This window comes from Silurus meridionalis, chromosome 4 (genome assembly GCF_014805685.1).
Source record: "Silurus meridionalis isolate SWU-2019-XX chromosome 4, ASM1480568v1, whole genome shotgun sequence".
Taxonomy (NCBI): domain Eukaryota; kingdom Metazoa; phylum Chordata; class Actinopteri; order Siluriformes; family Siluridae; genus Silurus; species Silurus meridionalis.
The window spans coordinates 39315168-39334000 of record NC_060887.1 but is presented as its reverse complement, the minus strand read 5'-3'; the positions used below and the strand labels follow the sequence as shown (position 1 = coordinate 39334000).

The 18833-nt window shown below is 42.8% G+C and overlaps 1 protein-coding gene across 3 annotated transcripts in view; it reads right to left on the bottom strand.

Moving 5' to 3' along the window:
• LOC124383990 (dipeptidyl aminopeptidase-like protein 6) overlaps window positions 1–18833 on the bottom strand; it is a 221379-nt gene that overhangs the window by 66551 nt on the left and 135995 nt on the right. The window contains exon 1 of one of the 3 annotated variants that reach the window (XM_046846425.1): window positions 18782–18833. This exon is cut by the window's right edge and continues 198 nt beyond it. The exons of the other annotated variants lie outside the window; for them this stretch is intronic. Coding sequence (XP_046702381.1) covers window positions 18782–18833 — 52 coding nt within the window. The remainder of the gene's footprint in view (window positions 1–18781) is intronic. 3 annotated transcript variants of the gene reach the window in all.

Sequence of the window (18833 nt, the reverse complement as noted above, 5' to 3'; positions counted from 1 at the left end):
TGAACGTAAACTCTACTTTTCTGGGAAGATGTTCCTTTTGATTTTGAGGAGGCCTGGGGTGCAGTTGGAGCCATATGGCAGGAGATGTTCCACACACAGCTAAAGCAGATCTTCATGGAGCTGGCCTTCTGCACTTTGTGTCACGCTGGAACATGTTTGTGTCTCCTAGTTCAAACTGAAGGGAAAATGTCATGCCAAATCCAAAGACGTCCGACCCAATCGTTGGGAGCAGTTTGGAGAAGAACCACATATGAGTGAAAAATCCTGGTGTCCCAATACTTTGGTTTCTCCATTATACATACAAGACAAGCACTGAAAGTTGTCCAGATGTTACTAGAAGATTTTTCTCTCGTCAGAGCAAATGCGTTCGTTTGTTTCACTAATAATTGAATTGTTTCGCTTCGTCAAAGCTCTAAACCCGGATTCGGATTTTACCCCACCTGAAGGTCGCTTGCAATAAATCCACCCCCCGGGGTGAATAACTGTAAATGTAAGATGTTGGATTTCATTCACTTGAAAAGAGAAAGCCAAGCGGCGCGATCGAGACTGACCGAGTCGCTGCGCTTGCTATTCTGCACAGCTATTTATCTCTCGGACGCAGCCAACCTGCTACAGCGTTACGCAGTGAAAAAAGGTCTCTTTGCCGCTGTTGTTCTGAACCGTCCGCTCATCACGGAAAATAAATTGCCCACAAGGAAACAGTGCCAGGGGACACACTGCACTACAGCCCCTGAATAGAAAGAAACACAAGATTTCTGCTTTTGTTGGAAAGAAGACACACATGGAGTTTATTTCTTAAGGTTTAAGGCTTTAGTGTTGTTTCTCTCTATAAATGCATTTGAACATTTAAAAAGTGAACATTATGGTAAAAGTCAGGGCATGTTTGGAGAGAGGGGTGGGTAGGGGGTAAGAGTGGATGTGAGGAAGAGTGGGTTGGGGGTAATAATCATAATTGAGAGTAAGGATACGTTAGGGGTAATAATAATGGTTGAAAATCAGAATATGTGAGGAATATTTACAATAAAGTGTATAGATGATGAAGGGGCAGATACGAATAAGAGCATGGATGGAGATGGGGTAGTTATTGAAGAGGGTAGGGATGAGGAGGGGCAGTGAAATATAGGGATAGAGATGGGGAAGTTATGGATGAAAGTAGAAATAAAAAGAGGTAGTAATGTTTGAGAGTAGGGATTGTTAAGAGGTAGTTATGGAGGAGAAAAGGGATGGGAAAAGTGGAATTACAATAGAGAAGAAAGGCGGGTAAGGGGTAGTTACAGTAGAGAAGAGAGACGGGTAAGGGAAGTTACAGTAGAAAGAGAGACGGGTAAGGGGTAGTTACAGTAGAGAAGAGAGGCGGGTAAGGGGTAGTTACAGTAGAGAAGAGGCGGGTGAGGGGTGGTTAGAGTATAGAAGAGAGGCGGGTGGCGTGGTTACAGTAGAGAAGAGAGCGGGTGAGGGGTAGTTACAGTAGAAAGAGAGACAGGTAAGGCGTGGTTACAGTAGAGAAGAGAGCGGGTAAGGGGTGGTTAGGTATAGAAGAGAGACGGGTGAGGGGTAGTTACAGTAGAGAGAGAGCGGGTAAGGGGTAGTTACAGTAGAGAAGAGGCGGGTGAGGCGTAGTTACAGTAGAGAAGAGAGGCGGGTGAGGGGTAGTTAGAGTAGAGATGAGAGGCGGGTGAGGCGTGGTTACAGTAGAGAAGAGGCGGGTGAGGGGTAGTTACAGTAGAGAAGAGAGGCGGGTAAGGGGTGGTTAGAGTATAGAAGAGAGACAGGTAAGGCGTAGTTACAGTAGAGAAGAGAGACGGTAAGGGGTAGTTAGAGTATAGAAGAGAGACGGTAAGGGGTAGTTACAGTAGAGAAGAGAGACGGGTAAGGGGTAGTTACAGTAGAGAAGAGAGACGGGTAAGGCGTAGTTACAGTAGAGAAGAGAGACGGGTAAGGGGTAGTTAGAGTAGAGATGAGAGACGGGTGAAGGGGTAGTTACAGTAGAGAAGAGATGGGTAAGGGGTAGTTACAGTAGAGAAGAGAGACGGGTAAGGGGTAGTTAGAGTATAGAAGAGAGACAGGTAAGGCGTAGTTACAGTAGAGAAGAGAGACGGGTAAGGGGTAGTTACAGTAGAAAAGAGAGACGGGTAAGGCATAGTTACAGTAGAGAAGAGAGACGGGTAAGGGGTAGTTAGAGTATAGAAGAGAGACGGGTAAGGGGTAGTTACAGTAGAGAAGAGAGACGGGTAAGGGGTAGTTACAGTAGAGAAGAGAGACGGGTGGCGTGGTTACAGTAGAGAAGAGAGCGGGTGAGGGGTAGTTACAGTGAGAAGAGAGACGGGTAAGGCGTGGTTACAGTAGAGAAGAGAGCGGGTAAGGGGTGGTTAGGTATAGAAGAGAGACGGGTGAGGGGTAGTTACAGTAGAGAGAGAGCGGGTAAGGGGTAGTTACAGTAGAGAAGAGGCGGGTGAGGCGTAGTTACAGTAGAGAAGAGACGGGTGAGGGGTAGTTAGAGTAGAGATGAGAGACGGGTAAGGCGTGGTTACAGTAGAGAAGAGAGGCGGGTAAGGGGTAGTTACAGTAGAGAAGAGGCGGGTAAGGGGTAGTTAGAGTATAGAAGAGAGACAGGTAAGGCGTAGTTACAGTAGAGAAGAGAGCGGGTGAGGGGTAGTTACAGTAGAAAGAGAGCGGGTAAGGCGTGGTTACAGTAGAGAAGAGAGCGGGTGAGGGGTAGTTAGAGTATAGAAGAGAGCGGGTAAGGGGTAGTTACAGTAGAGAAGAGAGCGGGTAAGGGGTAGTTACAGTAGAGAAGAGAGACGGGTAAGGCGTAGTTACAGTAGAGAAGAGAGGCGGGTGAGGGGTAGTTACAGTAGAGAAGAGAGACGGGTAAGGCGTAGTTACAGTAGAGAAGAGAGACGGGTAAGGGGTAGTTAGAGTAGAGATGAGAGACGGGTAAGGCGTAGTTACAGTAGAGAAGAGAGATGGGTAAGGGGTAGTTACAGTAGAGAAGAGAGATGGGTAAGGCGTAGTTACAGTAGAGAAGAGAGACGGGTAAGGGGTAGTTACAGTAGAGAAGAGAGACGGGTAAGGGGTAGTTACAGTAGAGATGAGGGTAGTTGAGTGGCAGTTACTGTTTGAGAGGACATGGGGAATTTTTTGCAATTTTTTCTCCAAATTTCTCTTTCATTTTTAATAAAATTCTCCTGTTTTCAGGGAAATTAAGTACAGGGTTAGAAACACTGAAAGCAAAGAAAGCGATGGCTGGGAGTCACACACACAGACACACACAGACACACACACACACACAGCTCAAAGCTGCTGTGCTCCACATCACACATTGATATAATATGATTTTTACTGCTGCTTTCATTCTGCTCTCCACGGCATTTGATTTGTTTTCATATTCTGGATGTGATAAGTGTGTTTCGATGGGAGCTTTAACAGCGTTATACTCTCGACTCGGACCGGGCGTGTGTGTGTGTGTGTGTGTGTGTGTGTGTGTGAGAAAGAGTAAAACAGGGTTATAGGGATTAGAGTCTGCTCCTTGTGTGTGGTAACCAAGTTTACTTCAGCATGGGGTTTAATACAGTGCAGTAGCAGGTCTGTGTCTGTGTGTGTGTGTGTGTGTGTGTGTGTGTGTGTGTGTGTGTGAAGCCGGACAGCTGGGTGCTTTTAGACTTCATTAGGCGAGAAAGAGCAGGCGGGGTTCTGGAACTCGTCACCTTCCTGCTCCTCTCTAACCAGCCTGAGGCTCATGGCTCTCGTCCAGGAGAACATTGGATTACAGTTATCTGTCTCTCTTTTACTTTTTTTTTTTTTTCTCTCTGTCGATCTTTTTCTCTGTCTGAACTCTGCCTTTCTCTCTCTCCTGCTGGCTTGGAGTGGAGGCGTGAAAGGGCCTCAGGCAGATCAGAGTACATGATCTCCACAAAGTGCCATCAGTGTACTTCTACACACACACACACACACACACACATGCATACAGTTTAGTTTGATGCAATTTGATAGGCTTTAGGACCTTTCGGAAGGTCAGAAGGAAAAGAGCGAATGCTGCACCTGCATGAAAAACACAAAGAAATCGGTCCCTTAACGAGGAATCGCCTGGAATCCATCCTGCATGGTAGCTCAGAGGTTCAAATCCCAGCACCAGCAAGATGCCACCGGTGGGCCCTTGAGGAAGGCCCTTAACCCTCAATAAACGCTCAGATCTGGGAAAGGGCGTCTAACAAATACCGTAACTGCAAATTCTTCTGAGTGATCAATAGAACGCTCCTTTCTTGGGGGTGTGGTCATTGCCAGCATGACTCCACCCCCATCAAACAAATCACATGGGCTTTGTGAGAATGAAAATTACATTAACAGCGTTTTGGCAGACGCAATTGTGCAGAGCGACTTGCATTTCTTATTCATACAAATGAGCAGCTATCTGGTTAAGGGCCTTGCTCAGGGGCCCAGGAGTGGTTTTAACTTGGTTTAGGTGGGACCTTCAGATCTAAAGTTCAATGTCTAATTCTACACTAAGCTACCATGTCACCAATCAGGGTTTCTGTGGGGTCTAAAATTTAAAATTCGTCATTTTACACCTTAGAAAGTCTTAAATAATTTTAGAGGTCTTCATTTTCCAATGTCCATGTAACGCTGCCTCTGACGCTCACTGAATTGCTGCCGCAGCACTTTAGAATGTTTTATTTGCTTTAATGGTTGTTTTTTTCGCTGGCCCGAACATGTATTCGACTACAAATGAGAGCAACATGCAACAGCCAATCAGCTTTCTGTTACAGACGTCAAACAGATTTTATCTTTCAGTTATGGGAAAGTGCAAGTTTAGCGATACTCGGTTTGAAAAAAAAATCATTTAGGGATCAGCTAAGGCCGCTTGCTAACGGCGTATTTGTGTGTGTGTTTTCGATGTCGTGATACAGGTCTTACATTTCATTCTTAATGGTCTTAAAAAGGTGTTAAAGTCTCACATTTGACTCGGTGAAATCGGCAGAAACCCAGAAATGGTGTGGATTGGTTCTCAAGCCCTCGTTCTCCCCACATGTGAACCTGAAGATTTGAAACGTTTACATTTACGCCATTGAGCAGACGCCCCCTTGTTCCAGAGCGACTTCCAACTGAGCAGGTGAGGGTTAAGTGCTTTGCTCAAGGGTCCAGCAGGGGCAACCTAATGGTACTGGTATTTGAACTTGTGACCTTCCAATCCAGACACAAGTCTTAATCACTGTCCACCTTCTTAGCACCCTCTATCAACATCAATGTCAATTTGAAGGACAATCTTCAGGGGGCACCAGGACACCCCCAGTGATGTGTGGACTTGCGGATGAGGTGCACTGTGCTGGTTTTGGGCTGATGTTACACTTTACTGCTGCTCTTTTATGCCGATTTGTCCGCTAACCATCACCCGTGGAGCACAGCGTGAAATCGTTGCTTAGTAACCAGATTCAGAATCAAATGAAAAACAATTGCTCTCTCTCTCTCTCTCTTTTTCTCTCTCTCTCTCTTTGCCACACACACACACAGGTAACGGAAGCATCTCCAACAGTGCCATCATGTTCATTTTTTTCCGTTTCATTTGACGTTCACGCAGCAAGGAAAACGAGAGGCATCGCACCGATGAGATGTTCGAGATTACCATGTAAGCCTGGCTTAACACAGCGGACCGGTACGGAGCCGGGATTTCCGACCACTTGCTCCACCTGCTCGGGCCCCTTGCTGCATCTCAAAACATCCAGGTTTCCTCCACTCCCCAGGACGTCACTCTGTGTTTAACAAGCAGGATTTTCACTATCCGTTTCTGTTTTCTCTCCACAGCACTCCATTTTCTCAGTTTGGGGGGATAAAGCGGAATGCATTTTCACTTCCTGTCTCATGCTGTATAATTGATTTCCTGAGTGCGCTGTGATCAAACTGCAAGATTAAACAGGAAACATTAGCTAAATGTGTGTCAGATCTGCTGTGTTATTAAACACTCGAGGTAAACACCTGGGCATACTTTAGAAAAGCTCCATCAAGCTTAAACAAACTCATACAGTAAACTGATATCATTAATGCCTCCTCATATGACCGCCATCATTACATTACCTTCTGTCTTTTCCACCAACACGAGGTTCTTCCTCAGACTGCTAGCGCAAATTTGGAGAAACGTAATACTATAGGACCTGTTTGGGTAACATGAAATTGTTTTTTTTCAATTCATAACACAAAAGTGTCAGTAATGACAATAGAACTGTCAAGTTTTAATGTCCACCTGCTACAAAATCTGTCTGGTTTCTGGACCAAAATCCAGTCCACCATTTGGCCTGATTCATGCGACATCAAACTCTTGGCCCTCACTACAGGATCACGAAGTCTCTTTTCCCTTCAGTTCCATAAATGTACTATTCTATAGTAATAACACTTGCGATGCTGCAAGCTAAAGCAGCAAAGAAATGGTGCGTTGGTTATTTTTGTCAGCATTTCGTCTGGTAAATTGAGCAATTTTGTGAAATAACCATAAGTGAAACAATTGCAGAGAACTAGAGGTAGAACTACGCTAGGTAATGATAACCAGGCTGTGCAGCTAGAATTTTATTAATGGAAAAGAAATGGAGTAGCATTTTCTATACACCATTTTGACATATGAGATGGTATCAAAACGTTTCGACACTAGCGAGACGAGTTTCTGGGGACGAAACTGGTATCAACGTTTATATCTCACGTGAGGATCGGCCGGACTGCTCCGTATGATACACCGGCAATGGCAGCAATGTTGTGGATTGTTCTCAACAAATTGGTCGAACGGTTTGGACATTTTCGGGGGTGGAGCTCGTTAAAGGTCTTCCTAAACTCTCGTCGTTTCCCAGCGATGTTCTTCCCCCTTGAATTACGCATGCCGCTCAAAACACCTCAACGACTCATCCCAGCATTGCAGTAAATTGTCGAATCATTTCGAAAACGTCTCTGTGGCAGATTTGCCCAGTTTTGTGCAGAATTTCATGTTTTGCTCCTGTTTTGCCTCTTTTAGCACACTGAGTTATGAAAGTCGGTGCTCCCTGTGACTGTGTGTGCAGCCTTATATTGCCATCTGTTGGCGTGTTACAAAACTAATCTCGAAACTTCATGATAGCACCTCGTATGATCGTTGTGTGACTTTAGTTTTAGTTTTAGAAATTACGCTGTGATGAGTTGCAGTGGCGTTATAAGATCCAAACTAATGATTAAACCCTGAGCTGAAAGTTTACCTCTGGGTTAGGTTCTTCAAGCTCATCGCTCCACACTAACAGGACTCACATGGATGCAGTATTTATCATTGCTCTGTTTTTTGCCATATTTCCAAGATAACTAAACACATTCGGATATGATGGAGTTCATCATGTATATTTTGGGAAGTATCAAAGATTCATAAATTAGTTCTATTGCTTTCCTGCTAACTGATGAATGAGGGCGGATATAAAACATGAAGCTTATGTTTTCTTTGGAATGCTCCAGATTTGCGTGTTGACAGAGCGGTGCATCAGTCTGTTCACAGTGACTCAAATATTGGCTTGTATCACTGCGTTTGTGTGCAAGTCCTCCACTGACTGCAATTCAGTCTAATAACACGTACTGGTCTGTTCGTAAAAAAAACCCACACGCTCAAATGCCTGTTATTCAAACACACTTTAGCCAAACACACTGGTCTGTCACAGAGTGGTGAGAAACAGACAAAGCAAAACTGAGAAAAATAAAAACACAGTCAACCAACACAACATGGTCAACAATCTGTAGTTCTGCTAATACCCATAATTACCGAAACACAGTTCTATATCTTTAATATAACAAACAGTGCTAATTACTCAACTACAATTCACACTAAAGCCATATGCAGTTTGGTAATCAATTCTCCAAGAAACAGACGTCCAAACACCAACATCTCCTAATCAGAGTTATAAAAATACTAATTTTAATGTACAGACATCCTAATACCTGTTATCAGACAGTGCTAGTTATCGTACCACATTTCACTTTTGCATCTAATTCACATCTGGGGAGGTGGTATCTTATTGTTCAAGGCATTGGGTTTGGATCCTGAGGTCATGTGTTCAAATCCCAGCCACACCACGCTGCCACTTCTGGGCCCTTAAGCAAGGCTCATAACCCCCTAATTGCTTAGCTGAACCCATGCCCATCTGATCAGAAGTGCAGCATCTTATCCACTGAGCTACTACTTCCAAATCTCTGAACCTCAACCACTAATCAAACACCAGTCCGCAAACCTTAAACATAATGATATATTGGTCAAACACCAGTCCCATAACGCTTACCATAATCATATACTGGTCATACTCCAATCTCTGCAGTCCAACCTTAATCATACATTAATTAAACACCAATCCCTAAACACCTGCTATAACAACACACTGGCCAAACACCAATCACTGGACCCCAACAATAACCACACACAGTTTCAAAACCCAACTGTTACCACACACTGGTCAAAATACAGTCTCTAAACCCCCAAAATAACAACATACTGGTCAAACGCCAGTCCCTAAACACCAACCATAACCACACATTTGTAAAACGCCCGTCCCTAAACCCCGACTGTAACCTCACGCTAGTCAATGTATAGTCCCTAAAGCCCAGTAGTAAAGTAAACATACTAGTCACACACCAGTCCCTAAACCCCTACTATAACCACAGACAGTCGAATACCAGTCCCTAAACAGCAATTATAATATACTGGTTATACACCAGTCCCAAAACATCAACTATAAGCACATACTGTAGAAAAATCAATCTCTAAACCCCAACTGTAAACACACATTGGACAAATCCTGGTCCCCGAATCCCAATAATTCAGAAACACTACACCCATACACCCATCAGAATGTTCTGCACAGTTAACTGTTTAACATTTTGTCTTAGTAAAAGTCAGATTTTCTCCATTAGCAGTTGCAGAACTTGGCACTGGTTCGAGATCTAATAAGTCTGATGCTGCTGATGGCAAGCTGCCATTGTATCTGTAATTAAAGTCTGTAACTTCACATTGCTCTGTTGGCTGAGGGACATCACTGTGGACTGGTGTGTTTAAATTGGAACCACTGTACAGGATTCGCTCATTATAGAGACAAATGCAGACAAACTCCATGACCTTTAACCTACACAGTCATTTACATCAGCAAGAGAAGACTTCATTACAGGACTGCCACGGGCATAAATGGCAGGAGAGAAGGGGGAGGGCAGGGGATGTCTAACAAGCACCTCAAGCACAAGGTCCAATTGGTCCAGCTGTTCGAAGAGCAAAATTTCTCACAGAAGTTACTGGACTTAGAAGAACTTTTACTGAGTCCAAGGCCTGAACACACACTTGCTCTCAAACCAAACCGTGAACACACACTCTATCTCAGACTAAACCCTGAACACACACAATATCTCAGACTAAACCCTGAACACACATTTACTCTCACACTAAACCCTGAACACACACATGGTCTCAGACTAAACCCTGAACACACACTCTATCTCAGACTAAACCCTGAACACACAGTCTAGCTCAGACTAAACCCTGAACACACATTTACTCTCACACTAAACCCTGAACACACACTCTATCTCAGACTAAACCCTGAACACACTCTATCTCAGACTAAACCCTGAACACACACTCTATCTCAGACTAAAGCCTGAACACACATTTACTCTCACACTAAACCCTGAACACACACTCTATCTCAGACTAAACCCTGAACACACACTCTATCTCAGACTAAACCCTGAACACACACTCTATCTTAGATAAACCTTGAACACACACACTATCTCAGACTAAACCCTGAACACACACTCTATCTCAGACTAAAGCCTGAACACACATTTACTCTCACTCTAAACTCTGGACACACACTTGCTCTCAGACTAAACCCTGAACACACACACTTGCTCTCAGACTAAACCCTGAACACACACTTGCTCTCACACTGAACCCTGAACACACACTCTGGCTGACAGTGATCAGAGCATCAGCAGGGAAGGAGCTGTTTATCCCGAACCTGCTGAGGCGCTGTGTTTATTTCTCTCGACGCATGAAATCTCGGGCTGCCATCTGCTTAGTGTCAGAGTCTAGACACGACTTCCTGTTTCAAACGAACAAATCGAGGGCAGGAACAAAGTGCTGTCCTGTGATTTCAGACAGACACGGTTATTCTGCTGTATTATTCTCATCAAAATAGAATAATTAGATCTGACCTTTCCTTTCTTCTCGCTTCTAACTGCAACGAGAGTGTTTGGTTATTTTATTTCATATTTCTTGCATTTTTCTACCGTGGTCAGTCTTGTCTGAGAATACTGTAAGTTTGTTCCATTTAAAACTTTATTTGATAAAAAGTGGAAGTGGTAGTTTAGTGGTTAACATTCTGAATTACTGATCATGAGGTCGGGGGGTTCAAGCTTCAGCTTTGCCAAGCTTCCACTTTTGGGATTTCAAGCAAATCCCTAAATGAACCCTCTATGCTCCAGAGGCGCTGTATCATGTCTGATCCCAGTTTCCTAACATCGCTGGCATATGTAGAAATTTCATTATGCATTATCAATGTGACAAGTATAGTATAGCGTAGTGGATAAGATGTTACCTTTGTGATGGGTTTAAATCCCAGCAGCACCAATCTGCCACTGCTGGGCCCCTGAGCAAGTCCCTTAACCCTCAGTTATAACTGCACGTCACTGTAGATAAGGACATAGGTTCCCTGGTGGTCTAGTGTTTAGGATTCGGCGCTCTCACAGCCGTGGCCTGGGTTTGATCCACCGGTCAGGGAACCAAACCCAGCCATTAGGGTTGCACAAGCCAGTGCGCTCCTAGAGCCGGTCCCAAGCCCGGATAAATGGGGAGGGTTGCGTTAGGAAGGGCATCCAGTGTAAAAACATGTGCCAAATCGAACCTAATCCGCTGTGGCGACCCCTAACGGGAGAAGCCGAAAGAAAGTTGTTACTGTAGATAAGGACGTCTGCCAAATGCCGTAAATGTAAAATATCCGGTTTCACATTTAGTCACCATTTTCCAGTTATAATAACCTCAATCCTATTGATACATTTTTCATGCCAACTGCACCCCAGGCCTCCTCAAACCCACTACCACAAGTTCCCTTGTAGTAATGCCCTTGTATCTGAATAAGCATCTTGTCATCATTATGTGGAGGAGCAAATAGGGGTTACATGTGGAATGCTCAAAATAAAGCATATAGTCAGGTGTCTACAAACTTTTGACCAAAAAGTGTAGCTTTAACCCAGACTTTTAAGGGCATTTTTCATGTTTTTATTGTAAAAAAAAATAGAATGCCGGATTGTGTACCATGGACGGCTGAGCTGTTGGAAAACAACTAAAAGCTTTATTTGAACAAATCAACAGGCAGACATGAAGTCGAGAGAGACAGGTCATACAGACGACTGTGTGGCAGACAAAGAGGCAGATGCAAATTAACAAGATAGCAGACGTCAAAACAGGAGGCCAAGCGAATTCATGGCTCCGTAATGAGCAAGGACAAATAATGGAAAGACCTTGCATTGTAAGGGGTTTTGGCTTGTTTATACCGTCCTCAAATGAGACTCCTGAGTAAGTAACAGCTGAATAGTAGCCCGGTGATTGTGAGGAGCCTGGCTCAGAGTGGAAGGCAATACTCCAGAAGGAACTTCATGAGCCACTGGATCTGACAGATCACTTCACTAATAAACCCTCTGCAATTCTTAAAGCTGTTCTGCTTCTCCAATTTTGGCTCGCAAAAAAAGATACAGCAGCTCATTAAAAAAAAAATTCATAACCACACACTCATCAGACACCAGTCCCCAAACTCCAACTATAACCACACCCTCATCAAATACCAGGCCCCAAACTCCAATCATAACCACACCCTCATCAAACACCAGGCCCCAAACTTTAACCATATTCGGACCCTCATCAATTGCCAGTCCCCAAACTCCAACCATAAGTACACCCTCATCAAAACCAGTCCCCAAACTCCAACCATCACCACGCCCCCTTATCAAACACCAGTCACCAAACTCCAACCATAACTACACCCTCATCAAAAACCAGTCCCCAAACTCCAACCATATCCACGCCCTCATCAAACACCAGTCACCAAACTCCAACCATAACTACACCCTCATCAAACACCAGTCACCAAACTCCAAACACATCCACACCCTAATAAGCCCATTAGAAACGTGTATAATCACTGATCACTGAAAGAAAAGACTTTTCAAAAAAAGCTGGACATTTGTGAGGAAAGTTTGCCAAAACAGTTCAAAACAGTCATAAAGTTTTTTCATGGTTTCAGACCCAACCCGGAAAAACCCGGAATCTAGCAGTCAACCCTCTGTGCCGAGTAATTAATAATAATAAAATTAAAAAATATATAATAATAATAATTCTAATTTTAATTTATAGATGCCCTAAATGACACTCAAGGACACCTTTCATAGAATAAAAAACAAAACAATTAACATGAATTAATGAACAATGAATTCAAAATGATTATCATTGTCAAAAATGATTAATTGATGAAGTAACTGTCAAAACCGATTCATCAGTCAACCTCTAGCAATAAAGATTTGAACGAATAAACAACCCTCCAGTCTTCGTTTAGCTTTGAATGACAAAAAGCCTAATCATTCCACAGCCAGTGATAGAGTCTGGAGTACATGCAGAACCCAATCGACATCAAAACCTACACTGCTGTAGAGACACTGGCCTTAATGAATCAGCTCTTAATACTGCTTTCTTCACATCACACACTGCCTACACACACACACGCATGCACACACACCTTTTTTTAGAGATGGGAGTACGCTGTGACATTTTAGATTCAAAAGAAAATAAAGAGGGAACAAAAGCGAGCGAATGATGGAAGTGGGATGGATTATGCAGCACAATACGGGCTTCAAACGAACTAATTTTCCACGAGGCATAACAATCATTTTAGAGCAATTACAAATTTTGCCTGTATTTGTGGACACCTGAGCTTTTATGGAATGATGTTCTCTAGCAGGAGATCTTCTACTCCCCATCCCAGGTAAAGCATATCTACAGGGGTATGCTGGAACAGGTTTGGATTTCCTAGTTCCTAGTTAAAAAAAATCATGTTACCACATTTGAACGTACAATTTTGCGCATACATTTTATATTCAAGGCGTTCGTCAGACGCCATCATCCAGAGCAACATACATGTATTTGTATTGTCATACAACCGAGCTGTTATGGGGTTAGGGGCCTTGCTCAGGGGCCCACAAGTGGCATCTTGGTGAGGCTGGGATTTGAGCTCATGACCTTCAGACAGACAGACAGACAGACAGACAGACAGACCGATAGATAGATAGATAGATAGATAGATAGATAGATAGATAGATAGATAGATAGATAGATAGATAGATAGATAGATAGAAAGATAGATAGACTTTCTGTTTATTTCATCACACGCCACTGTCTACATATTGATATTCATACATACATTAATCAACACACACACACACACACACACACACACACACACATCTTTTTCATTCACTCAATCCAGCTGAGGATGTTCTCCACATGAACAGCCTGAAGATCCCTGAGGTTCTGTTCTGTGGAGGTTCAACTCAAGAACCATGAAGATGGATTTGTGGTGGAATGAATATAAGCAGGCTGCTACAGTGGCTCAAAGCTGGAACAGTTTTACACTCGAGTCTCCATCAGTGAGCAGGACAGAACGTGAACAGTGATGGAGCTGGAATAATGGACATTCAGTGCTGAGAATGAGAACAGGCTCAAATTCTTTGGTTCTTTTTAAAGATTTTACCTCAGTTTCAGGAGATTTTTTCCCTCACCGTCAAAACCTCGTTCAGTAGAGATAAACGCATAGAGTCTAATTTATGAAACGTATATCAAACGTATATCAGTAATTGAGTGTCTCGTTTAAAACGCTATAGAAATAACACGGAACGTGTTGCTAACGTGGTTAATGCTACATCATACGGTTCTATTTTCTAAATCAAGATCTTTCAATTAAACCAAATCTAAAATAATGAAGCAGGCCGGAGAAGAAACGTAAATCAAATCACTACGTTCAGTTTATGGAAGAGAAGATCAGAGTAATTCGTCGAGATCATCTTGAACAAACGGAGCTCTGATAGCGGCGATTAGCCGAAACGACGGAAATCAGATTAAGAGATTACGGAATTAATGTGATCTGATCGCAGCTCTTTGACAAACGCTGATTAATTGGTCTGAGGATGAGTTTGTTGTTCTTCAAATGCCAGAGACTCAAAAGATATATATATATACACACAACTATATTCCAAAATTATTGGGACATTTCCAGCTATATATGGGAGATAAAGATTTACTTTATTCATTCCACAGTCTTTTGATGAAGCTCTCTCTCATAGCTCCCTCCATGATGAACCTGTGAGCATCCATCCTTTACTTAACATATCATGATTATCTTCGGAATCACCTCAGTTATCCCTGAAAACATCATCAGCAAATACAACAACAAAAAAAACACACACACACTTTGGTCTGATTAAGTGGTAAAGCAGGTGTGCAACTTTTTTCACATTTTCAAACCTATTTATGTTTTCAATCGCTGAAAGAAAAAGAAAAAAGTGAATCCAGCATCACGGCGGCGCTCGGACCTTGAACGAGGCGAACGAAAATCACAGCGTCTCCTTCCCCCAAAGACGCCCCCCCACCCCCCGAATGAGAACGAGCGTGAGAAATGCGGAAAGCGAAGACGGCCAAATTCCCCATGACCCTGTGCAATAGCTTTATATTTTTTCTGACTGGGATGGAGGACCATGATGCATTGCACCGAGGGCCTGATTCCAATCTATTGTCTCATTACAGTGCAAACCTGAAAGGCTCTATTGATCATAACTGCAGTGGGAAGACCATCGTCTCGAACCAATATGCTGGGCATTAGATCAGGAGCTGATTTGGTGTCCTGCAATCCCATAGTGTGACCAGGACTTAAAATAGAAGCAGGAAAACACACACACACACACACACACACACACACACACACACACACACACACACACACAAGTGAGTGAGAGTCTATTCTCTGCATTTCCTATTAAAGATCTGGCGCGTTGAGAGTCTGGAACATAACACACTCTCGCTGGGAGGAATGTGAGATACTGGATGTGTGTATTTGGCATATTTGGTGACATATGCGCCCTGATAGCAGGCTAGAAACAGAAAGCGAAAGGAGAGAGAGAGAGAAAAGAGAAGAAAAAGAAGTGTAAAAGCATGCACGGTAGTCTAATCCCAGCCTGCGGTGTGAACCTTCTGCTCATTATAGAGCAGTCTGACAGCAGCAGCAGCAGCATTTCTCCGTCGTTCTCTCTCTCTATCTCCGGCCCCTGACGCCTCGCCCACGCGCTGTTTTACTAAACTTACTCACTCCTGAACGATTAGCCAGAACTCCGGGTGGGTGCAGCATCGTGTCACATCGGGTCGGTTAATAAACACGCAGCTAAATAACGCCACTCCGACCTCCAGTCCTAATATAATCAATACACTCTTTCTTTCATCAAATACGAAATACAGACGGTTTGACGCGCTGCGTCTGGAAGGTCAGACCGCGGCTTGTGCTCAGGAACCACGCCAGAGAAGAGAAATCCATGGGCATGTGCATCCGAACTCACGCCTGAGGACGTCAGAGTGACACGAGGACGCGATCAGTCCGAATACTCGTATCTACATATATACGTGTCAGGGTCTGGAGAAAGATCACATGACTTGCTTGATCATACCATTTATTTTTAAACGCTTTCGTATTTCACAGTGACCTCCAACCTGCGAATTAGTATCAACATGACAACCAATAGAACATGGAAAGATGGAGGCTCTGCATACAGGAACGTTATGATATAATGTAGGCACGGATCCGGTCACTGCCCTATTTATAGCAGGTGACTGTCGCCTATATATATATATATATATATATATTAGTGCTGCACGATTAATCGCAAACGCTGCGATATAATGAAATGAATAAGTGCTTGTGTGGACACACACACACACACACACACTCTTACACACAAACACACACACGCGTGGGAACGCACATCTTTCCTTGACGCCTCCGCTTTCCCACACAACTCCCACCGCAATGCTCCACTGACCACGCCATCCAAACCATCAGCAAGCTTCTTTACAAAACAACACATTTTATATTAATTATTGCAAAATTGTATGAATTGAAGTATGTACACACACACTGCAGAAAAACAGGGGAATGTTGGGAATGGGCCGTGGCGGGAATTTATTTTTTCCCGATAAAACTTTTCAAAGATCTTATATTGGTGAAAATGTATGTTTTTTTATTTAGCTGTAATGAAGCAATAATGCAAATGTCATTTCGTTTTGAAACTTTTCTAGTTTTACAAACACACATTTCAGCATTATCACTGCTGTGTGCAATTTCCATAAAACCCAATCACTCATGATACCATTTATCATATCGCAATATAATCATTTATAATAATAATTTATAATAATAATAATAATAATAATAATTTATATTAATAATAATAATAATAATAATAATAATAATAATCATTTATAATAATAATAATCATTTATAATAGCATTTAGCTGCTAAAACAGTCGTGACCCGTCGATCATCAACAGCATGAACTTCTTCAGCAGTTGGAGCTACAGGAGCTCATCTGTTGGATTTGACCACACGGACCAGACTTCGCTCCTTCACCACTGTTCCTTCCTTAGAGCACTTTTGATAGATTCTGGCCACTGCAGACCAAGAACATCCCACAAGAGCTGCAGTTTTGGAGACGTTCTGGCCTAGACGTCTAGACGTCTCAATTTGTCAAATACTCGAATCCTTACGCCTATATTTCCTGTTTCCAACTACAACTTTGAGGAACAAAATGTTCACTTGCTGCGTAATAAATATCTAACGCCTAATGTATCTGAAGTGAGGAATGCATCCCTACACACCTTCCACCATATCGCATCAGGATCATTCCAGTGACTCTGACTTGATGTTTTATGTCGATACCATGTTCCTGCTACTTCCTGTACACGTTTTAAACTCCTCAGTGTAGGAATACAGGGGTTAGTTAGTTTACTCATCACCTGGGTAACAATTCATTCACTGAAAACATCTGACGGTCTGAAAGCCCCAATCAGAGCTCACAAACCCGCAACTGACTGAAGAAGGAGAGGAAATCAATCTGGTCACAGATACACTCACAAGGACGTTTTAAAGATTCGAGAAAAGCGGCCCGACACTGCATCGGGATTCCGGGTCTTGAAGGGAAACTCCCGTATCACATTTAATCTTGAGCTGCTGAGACAGTAGGCCCTGGACGTTGCGGATTATATACCGTCTCAGGAGGAGCGAGTTCACGGCGTTCCATCAGAATCAATTCCCGACTTAATTCCCGAATCGAAGCAGCATCACGCAAACCAGGATGTTCATTCTGAACCTTCGCGAGAAATGGGTCACTGGAGGACATCTAATCACCCGCATGCACAGGTGAAATGTGGACAGAAGACGGACGTGTGGACAGAAATCCAAAACCAAGAACGAGAAAATCGTGTTGTGTCATGTGACCAAGACCCCCCATCCAAAACCCGGCCTCCATGCCACCCCAATCCCCCACCCCAATCCCACATCAACACCACTTTTACCCTCCACCACGGATCTCCTCCACACACACACACACACACACACACACACACACACTACAATTGTACAGATGGATTGTGCTAAAGTGCACCAGGATTGTCCTGATCACATCAGCGCACCCGAGACACACTCTGCTATTGAATCACATTTAAGACCATTTCTTTAAACACCGGCTATGTTTCAAACTGATTCACTGCGAGGCCTGTGATTTACACCTCCATCATCCATCCATCCTTCCAATACGCCCCTCCGCTCCCTCTTTTTCAGAGAGAAAAGGAGAGAAAAAGAGGGGCCACGGCATCCGTCTGAGATCATCATGAGAAATCCATTAATTATATTCATAATAATAATAATAATAATAAAACAAATAATAATAAAAAATAATATTAATAATAATAATAATGTTACATGTAATATAGAGAACAATAATATAAATAAAGATGTTTTTATGGATAAAAAAAATATATTATATATTCAAGAAATTCACAATTTAAAATGTACCTCTAATTATAACATTATATGTGTGATGATTTTCCTCAATGGCAATAAAAAGTAATAGTTTAATCACATTACAGTCTGTAACCTTGTGCTTCAAACACACACACACACACACACACACACACACACACACAGAGTGAAATATTCACACTCTGCTTATTATATATAAACTCCTTAATGCAAACACACACACACACACACACACACACACACACACACACAGGTGAAATATTCACACTCTGCTTATTATATATAAACTCCTTAATGCAAACACACACACACACACACACACACACACACACACACTTGTAATATATTTTGCTTAATGTATAGGGACAGATCTACATGAACACCTGTACACACACACACACACACACACACACACACACACAGTAATATATATATATATATATATATATATATATATATATATATATATATATATATATATATATATATACACTCTTATTGCTTACGACAGTATATTAAACGAGATCTACAATCATCTGTCAATACACACACACACACACACACACACTCATGCACGCACACACGCACGCACTGCAATATATATCCCCTGCTGGCTGTATAGGCACAGATCTACACGCACACCTGCACACACACACACACACACGTGAGTGTACCTGGTCCGGGTGCTGCGCGGTCTTCGGCTGAGTGTTTGATTCCTTCACCGTA